Raw genomic sequence first — 17,237 nt, 5'->3', positions numbered from 1 at the left:
TTTCCACAAGTGCCATGCCTTCAGAAAGTATTCATACCCCTCGACTCAGTCCACATTTTGTTGTTACAGCCAGAATTTCAAATGGATGACGTATTTTTTCTCACCCATCTACACACAATATCCCATAATGTATTGAAAATGAAATAATGACATCGTATTTACATAATCATTCACACCCAAGTCAATGCATGTTAGAATAACCTTTCTTTCTGGGTAAGTCTCTAGGCTCCAGTGTGGCACAGCGATCTAAGGCACTGCATCTCAGTGCTAGAAGCGGTTACTACAGACTCTGGTTTGGTCCTGGGCTGTATCACAACTGTCCAAAGATCGGCCGTCCCATAGGGCGAAGCACAATTAGCCCGGCGCTGTCTGGGTTAGGGGAGGTTTTGGCCGGGTTAGGCCGTCATTGTAAAATAAGAATTTCTTCTTAACTGGCTTGCCTAGTTAAATAAATAAAATAAAAACCTGGATTGTACAATATTTGCCCATTATTCTTTTAAAGATTCTTCAAGCTCTGTCAAATTGGTTGTTGAACATTGCTAGACAATCAATTTCAGGTCTTGCCATAGATTTCCAAGCAGGTTTAAGTCAACACTCTAACTCTCCCTCAATCACTGTCTTCCCTGGTAAACAACTCCAGTGTATTTTATTCATTTATTTAACCTTTATTTAAGTAGGCATTAGATTTGTGTTGATTTGAACTTGTGTTTTAGGTTATTGTCCTGCTGAAACGTGAATTCATCTCCCATTGTCTGTTGGAAAGCAGACTGAAGCAAGTTGTAGCATGCACTTCTGTCCACTTTCGGTAATATTGTATACCCCGGTGTGGTACAGAAACGGTATGACTGTATGAACCTGGATACCGCCTGTCCCCCACGACTTTGCGTGACTGGCTAGATGAAACACGTGAAAAAAAATACTTAACCAAAAGTATGTGCACGCACACTTGCTCATCAAACATCTAATTCCAAAATCATGGGCATTCATTTGGAGTTGGTCCCCCCTTTGCTGCTCAAACAGCCTCCAGTCTTCTGGGAAGGATTTCCACTAGATGTTGGAACATTGCTATGGGAACTTGCTTCCATTCAGCTGCGAGTATTAGTGATGTTGGGTACTGATGTTGGGCGATTAGTCCTGGCTTGCAGTCGGCGTTCCAATTCATCTCAAAGGTATTCGATGAGGTTTAGGTCAGGGCTCTGTGCAGGCCAGTCAAGTTCTTCCACATTGATCTCAACAAACCATTTATGTATGAATCTCACGCTTTGTGCATGGGGGCATTGTCATGCTGAAACAGAAAAGGAACTTCCCCAAACTGTTAACACAAAATTGGAAGCACAGAATCGTCTAGAATGTCATTGTATCCTGTATTATGAAGATTTCCCTTCACTGTAACTAAGGTGCCTAGCCTGAACCAAGACAAACAGCCCTATACCATTATTCCTCCTCCACCAAACTTTACAATTGGCACTATGCATTGGGGGCAGGTAGAGTTCTCCTGGCATCCACCAATCCCAGATTTGTCCGTTGGACTGCGAGATGTTAAAGTGTGATTCATCATCCCTGCCCCCAGAGACAAGGGTGCTGTCTTTCGCGGGTGTCCACTGCTCAACAGTGCAATGGATCTGGCCCTCAAACCATCATGGTCACCTAATAATCCCCAGTTTACAATTGGCTCATTCATCCCCCTCCTCTCCCCCACGTTGCCAAATGAGAAGCCAATGCTTAAAGTGTGCATTGCGCTTCCATGGTGATCATAGGCTTGTTTGCGGCTGCTCGTCCATGGAAACCCATTTCATGAAGTTCCCAACGAACAGTTCTGGTGCTGACGTTGCTTCCAGAGGCAGTTTGGAACTCTGTAGTGAGTGTTGCAACCAAGGACAGGCAATTTTGACATGCTTCAGCACTTGGCGGTCCCTTTCTGTGAGCTTGTGTGGCCTACCACTTTGCAGCTGAGCCATTGTTGCTCCAAGATGTTTCCACTTTAAAATAACAGCACTTACGGTTGACCCGGGGCAGCTCTAGCAGGGCGGAAGTTTAATGAACTGACTGGTTGTAAAGGTGGCATCCTATGACAGTGCCAAGTTCTGTTTGTCTAAAGAGATTGCATGGCGGTGTGCTCGATTTTATACACCTGTCAGCAACTGGGGTGGCTGAAATAGCCGAATCCCCTAATGTCCACATACCTTTTGTATAGAGTGCCTTCAGGAAAGTATTCAGGCACCTTGACTTTTTCCACATTTTGTTACATAACAGCCTTATTCTAAAATAGATTTTTACAAATCCTCTTCAATCTACACCCAATATCCCATAATGACAAAACAAAAACAGGTTCTTAGACATTTTTGCACATTTATTAAAACTTTAAACCAGATACCTTATTTACACAAGTATTCAGACCCTTTGCTATCAGACATGAAGATGAGCTCAGGTGCATCCTGTTTACATTGATCATCTTTGAGATGTTTATACAACTTGATGGGAGTCCACCTCTGGTAAATTCAGTTGATTGGATATGATTTTGAAAGGCACACACCTGTCTACATAAGGTCCGACAGTTGACAGAGCATGTCACAGCAAAGACCAAGCCATGAAGGAATTGTACGTAGAGATCAGAGAAAGGATTGTGTCGAGGCACAGATCTGAGGAAGGGTAAGAACATTTTTCTGCAGCGTTGGAGGTCCCAAGAATACAGTGATCTCCATTCTTAAATGGAAGAAGTTTGGAACCACCAAGATTCTTCCTTAGAGCTGGCCTCCTGGCGAAACTGAGCAATTGGGGGAGAGGGGCCTTGGTCAAGGAGGTGACCAAGAACCCTGCTGGTCACTCTGACAGAGCTCCAGAGTTCCTCTGTGAAGATGGGAGAACCTTCCAGAAGGACAACCATCTCTGCAGCACTTCACCAATCAGGCCTTTATGGTAGAGGGGCCAGACGGAAGCCACTCTTCAGTAAAAGGCACATGATAGCCCGCTCATCCAACCTGACAGAGCTTGAGAGAATCTGCAGAGAAGAATGGGAGAAACTCCCCAAATATAAGTGTGCCAAGCTTGTAACGCCATACCCAACAAGAATCAAGGCTGTAATCACTGCCAAATGTGCTTCAACAAAGTACTGAGTAAAGGGTCTGAAGTTGAAGTCGGAAGTTTACATACACTTATGTTGAAGTCATTAAAACTCATTTTTCAACAACTCCACAAATTTCTTGTTAACAAACTGTAGTTTTGGCAAGTCGATTAGGACATCTACTTGGTCCTTCTGTAGCTCAGTTGGTAGAGCATGGCGCTTGTAACGCCAGGGTAGTGGGTTCGATTCCCGGGACCACCCATACGTAGAATGTATGCACACATGACTGTAAGTCGCTTTGGATAAAAGCGTCTGCTAAATGGCATATATTATTATTATATATTATCTACTTTGTGCATGACTTCTGACACAAGTAATTTTTCCAACAATTGTTTACAGACAGATTATTTCACTTATAATTCACTGTGTCAGAAGTTTACATACACTAAATTGACTGTGCCTTTAAACAGCTTCGACAATTCCAGAAAATGTTGTCATGGCTTTACAATCTTCTGATAGGCTAACTGACATCATTTGAGTCAATTGGAGGTGTTCCTGTGGATGTACTTCAAGGCCTACCTTCTAACTCTGTGCCTCTTTGCTTGACATCATGGGAAAATCTAAGCTATCAGCCAAGACCTACAAAAATTGTAGACCTCCACAAGTCTGGTTCATCCTTGGAAGCAATTTCCAAACGACTGAAGGTACCAGGTTCATCTGTACAAACAGTAGTACTCAAGTATAAACACCATTGGACCAGGCAGTCATCATACCACTCAGGAAGGAGACGCGTTCTGTCTCCTAGAGATGAACGTACTTTGGTGAAAAAGTGCAAATCAATCCCAGTGGCAGCATCATGGGGATGGCAGCATCATGTTGCTTTGCTGCAGGAGGAACTGGTGCACTTCACACAATTAATGGCATCATGAAGTAGGACAATTATGTGGATATAGTGAAGCAACATCTCAAGACATCAGTCAGGAAGTTAAAAACTCGGTCTCAAATGGGTCTTCCAAATGGACAATGACCCCAAGCAAAATGGCCTAAGGACAACAAAGTCAAGGTATTGGAGTGTCCATCACAAAGTCCTGCCCTCAAATCTATAGAACATTTCTGGGCAGAACTTTAAAAAGCGTGTGCGAGTAAGGAGGCCTACAAACCTGACTCAGTTACACCAGCTCTGTCAGGAGGAATGGGACAAAATTCACTCAACTTATTGTGAGAAGCTTGTGGAAGGCTACCCAACATTTTTGACCCAAGTTAAACCATTTTAAAGGCAATACTACCAAATACTAATTGAGTGCATGTAAACTTCTGACCCACTGGGAATGTGAGGAAAGAAATAAAAGCTGAAATAAATCATTCTCTCTACTACTATTCTGACATTTCACATTCTTAAAATAAAGTGTTGATCCTAACCAACCTAAAACAGGGAATTGCTACTTGGATTAAATCTCAGGAATTGTGAAAAACTGAGTTTAAATGTATTTGGCTGAGGTTTATGTAAACTTCCGACTTCACGGTCTGTGGCCATGACTGTCTGTGAGTGGTTGCATTTCTCCACCCTTATCCCTTGACTGTTTACAGGAACAATGGTGAGGTGTTTGCTCTGTCCCTTTACTATAGATTGCCCTTTAACCTTTATAGCCTTCTGCCTGGTGTGTTTAACTTGTCTAAAGTATGATATCTTTAAAGCTATTTCTTTATTTGTATTTGTATTTTGTATTTTTTTCTAGTTGAGTATATTATGTATATTGCTTTGTGTTGTCTTGTCGGTGTGTGTGTGTGTAAAACTGAATAAACAGAGTTAAAAATTAAAACATAAAAAAATTCTGACTTCAACTGTTTGTAAATGTGAAATTTCAGTATATTCTTTTTAATGGATAGCTAACATTTTTTTTAACTTGTTTTTGCTTTGTCATCTTTGGATATTGTGTGTAGATTGATGAGGGGGGAAAAAACGATTTAATTGATTTTAGAATAAGGCTGTAACATAACAAAATGTGGAAAATGTCAAGGGGCACTGTATATAGTGTAAATGATGTGCCAGAAAACATCCAGTGTCTTAGCTGTGGGTCTTTCTTCTGTGTTGGCAGGAGACTTTGCTGAGAAAGTGCAGCCCGGTAGCGGGGAGGACAGCGGAGGGAGCTGGAGAGGATAACCAATGCTATTGGTGTAGAACAACAGATTGACAGCATGGTAAGCCAAATCAAATCAAATCAAATTTGATTTGTCACATACACAGATGTTAATGCGAGTGTAGCGAAATGCTTGTGCTTCTAGTTCCGACAATGCAGTAATAACCAACAAGTAATCTAACTAACAATTCCGAAACTACTGTCTTATACACAGTGTAAGGGGATAAGGAATATGTACATAAAGATATATGAATGAGTGATGGTACAGAGCAGCATAGGCAAGATACAGTAGATGGTATCGAGTACAGTATATACATATGAGATGAGTATGTAAACAAAGTGGCATAGTTAAAGTGGCTAGTGATACATGTATTACATAAGGATGCAGTAGATGATATAGAGTACAGTATATACTTATACATATGAGATGAATAATGTAGGGTATGTAAACATTATATTAAGTAGCATTGTTTAAAGTGGCTAGTAATATATTTTACATCATTTCCCATCAATTCCCATTATTAAAGTGGTTGGAGTTGAGTCAGTGTGTTGGCAGCAGCCACTCAATGTTAGTGGTGGCTGTTTAACAGTCTGATGGCCTTGAAATAGTCGTTGAAATAGTCGATGGTCCCAGCTTTGATGCCACCATTGTTCCTGTTCCCAAGAAAGCTAAGGTAACTGAGCTAAACGACTACCGCCCCGTAGCACTCACTTCCGTCATCATGAAGTGCTTTGAGAGACTAGTCAAGGACCATATCACCTCCACCCTACCTGACACCCTAGACCCACTCCAATTTGCTTACCGCCCAAATAGGTCCACAGACGACGCAATCTCAACCACACTGCACACTGCCCTAACCCACCTGGACAAGAGGAATACCTATGTGAGAATGCTGTTCATCGACTACAGCTCGGCATTCAACACCATAGTACCCTCCAAGCTCGTCATCAAGCTCGAGACCCTGGGTCTCGACCCCGCCCTGTGCAACTGGGTACTGGACTTCCTGACGGTCCGCCCCCAGGTGGTGAGGGTAGGCAACAACATCTCCTCCCCGCTGATCCTCAACACGGGGGCCCCACAAGGGTGCGTTCTGAGCCATCCTGTACTCCCTGTTCACCCACGACTGCGTGGTCACGCACGCCCCAACTCAATCATCAAGTTTGCGGATGACACAACAGTGGTAGGCTTGATTACCAACAACGACGAGATGGCCTACAGGGAGGAGGTGAGGGCCCCGGAGTGTGGTGTCAAGAAAATAACCTCACACTCAACGTCAACAAAACTAAGGAGATGATTATGGACTTCAGGAAACAGCAGAGGGAACACCCCCTATCCACATCGATGGAACAGTAGTGGAGAGGGTAGCAAGTTTTAAGTTCCTCGGCATACACATCACAGACAAACTGAATTGGTCCACTCACACTGACAGCGTCGTGAAGAAGGCGCAGCAGCGCCTCTTCAACCTCAGGAGGCTGAAGAAATTTGGCTTGTCACCAAAAGTACTCACAAACTTCTACAGATGCACAATCGAGAGCATCCTGGCGGGCTGTATCACCGCCTGGTACGGCAACTGCTCCGCCCTCAACCGTAAGGCTCTCCAGAGGGTAGTGAGGTCTGCACAACGCATCACCGGGGGCAAACTACCTGCCCTCCAGGACACCTACACCACCCGATGTTACAGGAAGGCCATAAAGATCATCAAGGACATCAACCACCCGAGCCACTGCCTGTTCACCCCGCTATCATCCAGAAGGCGAGGTCAGTACAGGTGCATTAAATCATTTGCTATGCGACTCGAAATTGAGTTGCATCCTGTTTCCATTGATCATCCTTGAGATGTTTCTACAACATGATTGGAGTTCCCCTGTGGTAAATTTAATTGATTGGACATTATTTTTAAAGGCAGACACCTGTCTATATTAGGTCCCACAGTTGACAGTGCATGGCAGAGGAAAAACCAAGCCATGAGGTCGAAGGAATTGTCTGTAGAGCTCCGGGACAGGATCGTGTCGAGGCACAGATCTGGGGTGGGGTACCAAAAAATGTCTGCAGCATTGAAGGTCCCCAAGAACACAGTGGCCTCCATCATTCTTAAACCGAAGACATTTAGAACCACCAAGACTCTTCCTAGAGCTGGCCGCCCAGCCAAACTGAGTAATAGAGGGAGAGGGGCCTTGGTCAAGGAGGTGACCAAGAACCCGATGGTCACTCTGACAGAGCTCCTCTGTGGAGATGGGAAAACCTTCCAGAATGACAACCATCTCTGCAGCATTCCAACAATCAGGCCTTTATGGTAGAGTGCCCAGACTGAAGCCACTCCTAAAATCAAATCAAATTGTATTGGTCACATACATGGTTAGCAGATGTTATTGCGAGTGTAGCGAAATGCTTGTACTTCTAGTTCCGACAGTGCAGCAATATCTAACAATTCCACAACACATACCTATAAAGTAATGAGTAATGCAAGATATGGAAACATTATTAAAGTGGCATTATTAAAGTGACTAGTGTTCCATTTATTAAAGTGGCCAATGATTTCAAGACTGTCTGTAGGCAGCAGCCTCTCTGTGCTAGTGATGGCTGTTTAACAGTCTGATGGCCTTGAGATAAAGCTTTTTTTCAGTCACTCGGCACCAGCTTTGATGCACCTGTACTGACCTCGCCTTCTGGATGGTAGCGGGCTGAACAGGCAGTGGCTCGGGTGGTTGTTGTCCTTGATGATCTTTATGGCCTTCCTGTGACATCGGGTGCTGTAGGTGTCCTGAAGGGCAGGTAGTTTGCCCCCAGTGATGCGTTATGCAGCCCTCACTACCCTCTGGAGAGCCTTGCAGTTGTGGACTGTGCAGTTGCCGTGCCAGGCGGTAATACAGCCTGACAGGATGCTCTTAATTATGCATCTGTAAAAGTTTGTGGGGGTTTTAGTTGACAAGCCACATTTTCTTCAGCCTCCGGAGGTTGAAGAGGCGCTGTTGCGCCTTCTTCACCACACTGTCTGTGTGGTTGGACCATTTCAGATTGTCAGTGATGTGTACGCCGATGAACTTAAAACTTTCCACCTTCTCCACTGCTGTCCCGTTGATGTGGAGAACTTGCCACCAATTGTGCAAGTTCTCCAATTTAAAAAGACGAGAGAAGCCTGTAATTTTCATCATAGTTACACTTCAACTATGACAGACAAAATGTGGGAAAAGAATCCAGAAAATCACATTGTAGGATTTTGAATGAATTTATTTTCAAATTATGGTGGAAAATAAGTATTTAGTCAATAACAAAAGTTTATCTCAATACTTTGTTATATACCCTTTTATGGCAATGACAGAGGTCACAAGGTTTTCACACACTGTTGCTGGTATTTTGGCCCATTGCTCCATGCAGATCTCCTCAAGAGCAGGGATGTATTGGGGCTGTTGCTGGGCAACACAGACTTTCAACTCCCTCCAACGATTTTCAATGGGGTTGAGATCTGGAGACTGGCGAGGCCACTCCAGAATCTTGAAATGCTTCTTACGAAGCCACTCCTTCGTTGCCCGGGCGGTGTGTTTGGGATCATTGTCATGCTGAAAGACCCAGCCACGTTTCATCTTCAATGCCCTTGCTGATGGAAGGTTTTCACTCAAAATCTCACGATACATGACCCCATTCATTCTTTTCTTCACACGGACGGATCAGTCGTCCTGGTCCCTTTGCAGAAAAACAGCCCCAAAGCATGATGTTTCCACCCCCATGCTTCAAAGTAGGTATGGTGTTCTTTGGATGCAACTCAGCATTCGTTGTCCTCCAAACACGACGAGTTGAGTTTTTACCAAAAAGTTCTATTTTGGTTTCATCTGACCATATGACATTCTCCCAATCTTCTTCTGGATCATTGGTGGTGGTTCTGTAGCTCAGTTGGTAGAGCATGGCGCTTGTAACGCCAGGGTAGTGGGTTCGATTCCCGGGACCACCCATACGTAGAATGTATGCACACATGACTGTAAGTCGCTTTGGATAAAAGCGTCTGCTAAATGGCATATATTATATTATTATTATTATCATCCAAATGCTCTCTTCAGACGGGCCTGGACATGTACTGGCTTAAGCAGGGGGACACGTCTGGCACTGCAGGATTTGAGTCCCTGGCGGCATAGTGTGTTACTGATGGTAGGCTTTGTTACTTTGGTCCCAGCTCTCTGCACGTCATTCACTAGGTCCCCCTGTGTGGTTCTGGGATTTTTGCTCACCGTTCTTGTGATCATTTTGACCCCACGGGGTGAGATCTTGCGTGGAGCCCCAGATCGAGGGAGATTATCAGTGATCTTGTATGTCTTCCATTTCATAATAATTGCTCCCACCGTTGATTTCTTCAAACCAAGCTTCTTACCTATTGCAGATTCAGTCTTCCCATCCTGGTGCAGGTCTACAATCTTGTTTCTGGTGTCCTTTGACAGCTCTTTGGTCTTGGCCATAGTGGAGTTTGGAGTGTGACTGTTTGAGGTTGTGGACAGGTGTCTTTTATACTGATAACAAGTTCAAACAGGTGCCATTAATACAGGTAACGAGTGGAGGACAGAGGAGCCTCTTAAATAAGAAGTTACAGGTCTGTGAGAGCCAGAAATCTTGCTTGTTTGTAGGTGACCAAATACTTATTTTCCACCATAATTTGCAAATAAATTCATTAAAAATCCTACAATGCGATTTTCTGGATTTATTTTCTCATTTTGTCTGTCATAGTTTAAGTGTACCTATGATGAAAATTACAGGCCTCTCTCATCTTTTTAAGTGGGAGAACTTGCACAATTGGTGGCTGGCTGACTAAATACTTTTTTGCCCCACTGCATTTTTTACATAGACTTAAGCATAATGATTATCGCTCTAGATTGCAGGAAAATTGACTTTCAAATGTTTGAAAAAGGCAAAATTATCCAACTTATGGACTGAGGGCCTAGCCCCATTTCGGACCACCACCCAGCTATAGTTATATTCTTGTGCCCCCTCAGATTTTTGGGTGTGTATGATGCCCCATTCTCACTCATTTCAATATTCCTGGCGTTGCTCGTGGCAACATAATTTCGTTCCGTCTTCCCTAAAGTTATTTATAGGTTATATAGATGAATTCATCAAAGACATGGTTTTAGTTGGTTTCATGAGAATCGGTGCTTCTGCTTCCTGTATTTCAACCAATAAGGGATCTGATCTGATTCATCTGGGAGGAGCAGAATGCAGTTCAACTAATGAGGGATCAAATCTTGTTTCTTTTGGAGGAGCTGATTCTAACTGAGTCTTCCAAAAGCAGAGTTTTCAGTATGATTGTGGGTTATACAGACTGCACTATTCATGATGCTGCTTTGTGTGATCATCATGAGCTTTAGGACACTAATTATTAAAGCATGAAAAACTAAAGACAAATCACAAGACTAGTGCCAGGCTACCTTTTTTGTTTTTATTTCATTGATTACATTTATTTCCCCTGATATTATTGTGAACAACATGCAGCCAATAAGTAAGAATAGAAATGTGGACATTTGTTTTTCATCTAATATTTAATTAAATGCCAAAGATCCAATCAGTGTTGTTGGAACAGGATTGTGTGACCTTAGGGATCCAGTGTTCTTTTCCATAACACACCTACGTAAGCATGTCACTGCACCTTTTATACATGCTGTAAACTGTGTACTGGACAAATAAAATTAGATTACGCACGCACGCACACACACACACACACACACACACACACACACACACACACACACACACACACACACACACACACACACACACACACACACACACACACACACACACACACACACACACACACACACACACACACACACACACAGCTTAGATTTACTGCCTGTTTTTGATGATGATGATTTGATTTAATCCCTTGCATCTTATTAGAGTGCTCTGCCTGGTGCCTGTATTACATTTGCTGAGTACAGAGAAGACAAATAACGACACAGCCTCTGTTATTGGGTGGATGGCAGGGCATTAAATCTTCTACAGCAAAAACTAAATATTATCTCCAGCAAAATAAAGGTCAAATAAAATAAATAAATAAATAAAATGTTCAGGGGTAGAGTCAGTCAGTCACTTAGTCAAGACAAGTTAAAGGGTTTATGAAAGCATCAGGCAGGGACCATCCTTCCCCATTTGTTTGACTATAATCAAAAGTTGTTGTAAAATAAATAATGTGCCAGTTCAGCTTGTGACCCAGTTGTTCTGGTTGGGTGGGTCTGGAGAATGCCACCCTGCCCCTCTGCACAGGCCTGGGCCCTCTGTGTGACAGTCAAGAGCCAAGCTCTAATTGTCTATGACCGGTGGGTGGACATTCTGCCCACTGGGGTGCTCTGAATGAATGGGAAGTTTGGCTGACCCATTCTTTCTGTCAGATGTTTCCTGGACAAGGAAAATCTCTGTGGGAAAATCTCATGTTCTCCTGGTTTTTGGACCCCCTAAATATGGAGAAAAGACCATAGACCAGGACTAATATACAGTGCCTTCAGAAAGTATTCATACCCCTTAACTTATTCAACATTTTGTTACAGCCTGAATTCAAAATGGATAAAATATATTTTTTCTTCACACAATAAAATCCTGTTTTTAGAAATGTTTGCCATTTATTTTACACCTTTGCTATGACCTTGCACATTGAGCTCAGGTGCATCCAATTTCCTTTGATCATCCTTGATGTCACTACAACTTGATTGAAGTCCACCTGTGGCCAACTCAGTTTGGACATGATTTAGAAATTAACACACGTCAGAGCATAAACGATACAATGAAGTCCAAGGAACTGTCCGTAGATTTCAGAGAATTATGATGAGGCATATATCTGGGGATGGGTGTGAAATAATTTCTAGAGTTTTTAAAGTTTAAAAAGCACAGTGGTCTCCATCACTGGGAAATTGAAAAAAATATGGAACTACCCAGAATACCCAGAGCTGGCCGTCCGACCAAACTGTAACTCAGTAAAATCAATGAAATTGTTGCATATTGCATTTATATTTCTGTTTAGTGTATGTGACCACATCTCTTCTCAGTCTTATGTTTCAAAATTTGAAATTGTGTTTTTTTTTTTACATTGTGTAAAAGTACAGTCTCAGAGCTTCAAATGACATATCATACACTATAGTTTGAGGAAACATGAAGTAATGCTGCTTTAATAGTTGATACATTTATAATCCCATTTAGGAGAAAAAATATTTTTTTCTCAATACATCTCACCAAGTTACCCCATTAGGCAAACTTTTACAGTATTAAATGACCCGTTATTGTATATCTATAGTGCTGTACTTTCTTTATGCCCATTTAGCATCGTTCACACCCTCTAAAGCCTTAGGCCCACCAATCTCTTAAATAATTCACACTGGAACACGTGAATGTGGCCATGTGCTAAAGCAGTGAGGTAGTGCTTAAAAAACAAAAGATTTCAACAAAATGCTTTATTAACTTCAACTGGTAAAGGTAGCCTTGTTAAAATAAAGGTTAAATAAATAAAAACAATTAAATAGTAGCCTACAATTGGGAAAAACTTAACACATAAAGGTAAAAACAATATCTAGACCTAGGCCTGTATCATAAGATCATTTGAGTAATTTTGGTTCAGGTCATGCTATGATATGAACAAAAGGAATCTAGCCTGAGAGCATATTTCTGCCCTGCCCTTTGGAGCAGCATATAATGTGCATGGCCTTTTCATTGCAAAAGTCCTGATCTTCTTAAAAATATATGTTTGCTGGGATGTATCCATTCCGGGTGATGATTTGCACATCTCTGGGAGGAAGGAGTCAACATTGCACAGCAGCTGACAACTGGTTCCATCTGAGTGAAAGCTCCTTGGCCACAACACCAGGCTCCAGATAATTAAAGCTATAACGGAGGAAAGCAGACAAAATAGACAAGATATTGAAACCTTTCATACCAGCAATAACATTAGTTGACCCCCAAGTCAAAGCAATAAGCTCAATATATAATAAAAATACATGAAGTGTTGCTTGTTCACTCTCAATCATCTTGTACGTGGGTTTATGGGTTTATGCTGAACGATAAATTCCAGAAAAATAGGTTAAAACATAAATGAATTAATGTTCTAGAACTTATTATTATTATTGCCTGCCGACTGTTACAGCTGTACTAAAATGTTTTGTACGCACTTAACCTGCTTCCATCCCAACAATGAAGGCAATGTAGACACAAGTAATAACTCTACCTACATGTTCATATTACCTCAATTACCTCGACTGACCGGTACCCCTTATATATAGCCTCGCTATTGTTATCTTACTGCTGCTCTTTAATTATGTTACTTTTATTTGTTTGTTTTTTAGGTGTTTTCTTAAAACTGCATTGTTGGTTAAGGGCTTGTAAGTAAGCATTTCACTGTAAGGTCTACGACTGTGGTATTGAGCGCATGTGTGTAACGGTTTTCTAGGTGTGGTGAAGGAGAGTCGGACCAAAACGCAGCGTGTAGATTACGATTCATGTTTAATGAAAAAAACACACTAAACACAAACACTACAAAACAATAAACGTAACGAAAACCGAAACAGCCTAAACTGGTGCAAACTAACACTAGCCAGTTACCAGGACACTAAGGACAATCACCCACGACAAACTCAAAGAATATGGCTGCCTAAATATGGTTCCCAATCAGAGACAACGATAAACACCTGCCTCTGATTGAGAACCACTACAGACAGCCATAGACTTTGCTAGATAACCCACTAAGATACAATCCCAATACCACCACCAAAACCCCAAGACAAACACACCACAATACAAAAACCCCATGGCACACCCTGGCTTGACCCAATACATGAAGATAAATACAAAATACTTCGACCAGGGCGTGACAATGTGACAAATAACATTTGATTTGGTAGCTAGGTAGTTAAACATGACAAACTGGCAAACATGAAAAAGATTATCATCATGTAATGCATGCCTTGGCACATCATCAATCCACATTAACAGCAGAATGCAACTGGCCACATCTGCAAACAATGGTTTATTGCAGTTCGAAGCAAGCTATAACGGTACCTGTATGCAACTGTCTACCTAGTTAGCTAGTTAGCTAGTGATGAAAATTACTTTTTATACAGTTGAGATAGTTACATGTACATACGCTATTATCTTAGCATTTTAACTGTAGACTCTTACTGGTGTATGGATTATGATGATTCATGGCAAATAATCCTTCCCTCTTGGCTTCAGCCAGTCTAGGCTGCTTTAACCACAGAAGACAGAGCTGTGTCGATACCAGCAGCTGTATTCAGGACAACACTGGTAGTCCATGATGAAAATATCTGGGGTAGCAGAGAGCAGGATGTGTCATTTGGCAGAGCATTTTGACGAAAATGCTACTACTTCTCCTGTGAAGTAGTGGCATGCGTTATATGCCCAGATTTCTATAATATGTTATAATATATATATATAATATATTATTTGCATTAAACGCCCAGTGCAGTCAAAAACACGATTTCCTGTGTTTTAAATATTTCCACACTGAGGTTGAAATAATACTGTGAAAATGATGATAATCAGTGAAAGAACTGTTTGAAAAGACCGCCTGAAATGTCAGCCTCTTAATAGACCATTTAACAATGTATTTAACCTTTATTTAACTAGGCAAGTCAATAAGAAAGAGTTCCAAACCTCTGCCAATAACAGCTATTTCAGTTTTCCCCCTCCTCACTCAGACCACTCAGACAGTTCTAGCAAAATTTATTGTTGAGAAATTGCTATTTAATAAGAAGCTATTATTTTAATTGAAAACAATCACAGTGATGTACTTAATTGTAACCCACTTTTGTGTCACTCACACAATGCCCCATATGATGCCACCCACTGACAGGACACTAGAGACTGTGCATGGCTCCAGTTACAGACCCAGCGAGTCAGTCGGGATATTCCAGGTAGGAGCTAGTGATTAGTTAAAGTGGAACAGACAGCATTTGAACTACTTTGCAGATATGAACCAAACAGACAATCATATCAGTAAAACATATCCAATTCCCAGTTTGATTCAAAACCAACTTTCACAAATAGGTTCCATTTGACAAGAAATGACATGCCTTACAGTAATGCATTGTTGGCAGAATAGATGGATGCAGTTCAATATATGATTCATATAATTCACCAATACATTTCTTGGTAGTCCAAAAAGATTGCTATCAGGTTGTAAATCACAGCTGACCTGATGCATTGTTTGCTGCCGCCACCCATTCAGTTTCAGTTTCAATTACTCAATATTTTTAACAAAAATGTATGACTGTGACTGAGGTTGTGAATGTTTATACACTCAAACTAGCAAGGGCAATGATCACAAGTCAGTCACAATGTGGCTAATAGGCGAGCACACGTGTCAAACACAGCCTAATGCACTCGCATCGGTGAATTCAACTTCAACTGCGCTGCTTTTGTATGTCCCTTTGACAGTGCACAGTAGAGGGAAAGTGTACAGACATGAGACAGTCCTAGCTAGGCTACTAAAATGTTGCAGTCTGGCTTCGATTTTTAAAGCTTGATAATGAAGAACCCAAAAAACTTAACCGGCAACAAAAATCATGCAAAGGAGAAACATTTAAACATATTACAGCAACATTTTAGCCTATGCTGGCTACTCCACTACAATACATTTTAGCCTAGGCTGACTACTCCACTACAATACATTTTAGCCTAGGCTGGCTACTCCACTACAATACATTTTAGCCTAGGCTGGCTACTCCACTACAATACATTTTAGCCTAGGCTGGCTACTCCACTACAATACATTTTAGCCTAGGCTGGCTACTCCACTACAATACATTTTAGCCTAGGCTGGCTACTCCACTACAATACATTTTAGCCTAGGCTGACTACTCCACTACAATACATTTTAGCCTAGGCTGGCTACTCCACTACAATACATTTTAGCATAGGCTGGCTACTCCACTACAATACATTTTAGCCTAGGCTGGCTACTCCACTACAATACATTTCAGCCTAGGCTGACTACTCCACTACAATACATTTTAGCCTAGGCTGGCTACTCCACTACAATACATTTTAGCCTAGGCTGACTACTCCACTACAATACATTTTAGCCTAGGCTGACTACTCCACTACAATACATTTTAGCCTAGGCTGGCTACTCCACTACAATACATTTTAGCCTAGGCTGACTACTCCACTACAATACATTTTAGCCTAGGCTGGCTACTCCACTACAATACATTTTAGCCTAGGCTGGCTACTCCACTACAATACATTTTAGCCTAGGCTGACTACTCCACTACAATACATTTTAGCCTAGGCTGGCTACTCCACTACAATACATTTTAGCATAGGCTGGCTACTCCACTACAATACATTTTAGCCTAGGCTGGCTACTCCACTACAATACATTTTAGCCTAGGCTGGCTACTCCACTACAATACATTTAGCCTAGGCTGGCTACTCCACTACAATACATTTTAGCCTAGGCTGGCTACTCCACTACAATACATTTTAGCCTAGGCTGGCTACTCCACTACAATACATTTTAGCCTAGGCTGGATACTCCAATACAATACATTTTAGCCTAGGCTGGATACTCCAATACAATACATTTTAGCCTAGGCTGGCTACTTAACTACAATACATTTTAGCCTAGGCTGGATACTCCAATACAATACATTTTAGCCTAGGCTGGATACTCCAATACAATACATTTTAGCCTAGGCTGGATACTCCAATACAATACATTTTAGCCTAGGCTGGCTACTCCACTACAATACATTTTAGCCTAGGCTGGATACTCCAATACAATACATTTTAGCCTAGGCTGGATACTCCACTACAATACATTTTAGCCTAGGCTGGATACTCCAATACAATACATTTTAGCCTAGGCTGGATACTCCAATACAATACATTTTAGCCTAGGCTGGCTACTTAACTACAATACATTTTAGCCTAGGCTGGATACTCCACTACAATACATTTTAGCCTAGGCTGGCTACTTAACTACAATGCATTTTAGCCTAGGCTGGCTACTTAACTACAATACATTTTAGCCTAGGCTGGCTACTTAACT

The 17,237-nt window shown here is 41.7% G+C and overlaps 1 protein-coding gene across 3 annotated transcripts in view; it reads left to right on the top strand.

Annotated features, from left to right (window-relative positions):
- The window catches only part of LOC118391766 (myotubularin-related protein 4), a 184,755-nt gene that overhangs the window by 50,100 nt on the left and 117,418 nt on the right, over positions 1–17,237 (top strand). For all 3 annotated transcript variants that reach the window (XM_052457744.1, XM_052457743.1, XM_052457742.1), the window contains exon 2: positions 5,158–5,260. In XM_052457744.1, the coding sequence (XP_052313704.1) occupies positions 5,258–5,260 (3 nt within the window). In that variant the 5' untranslated portion in view covers positions 5,158–5,257. The remainder of the gene's footprint in view (positions 1–5,157; positions 5,261–17,237) is intronic.

This window comes from Oncorhynchus keta, chromosome 12 (assembly GCF_023373465.1).
Source record: "Oncorhynchus keta strain PuntledgeMale-10-30-2019 chromosome 12, Oket_V2, whole genome shotgun sequence".
Lineage (NCBI taxonomy): Eukaryota > Metazoa > Chordata > Actinopteri > Salmoniformes > Salmonidae > Oncorhynchus > Oncorhynchus keta.
The sequence above is the reverse complement of the archived record's forward strand: the minus strand, read 5'-3'. Positions and strand labels throughout refer to the sequence as shown.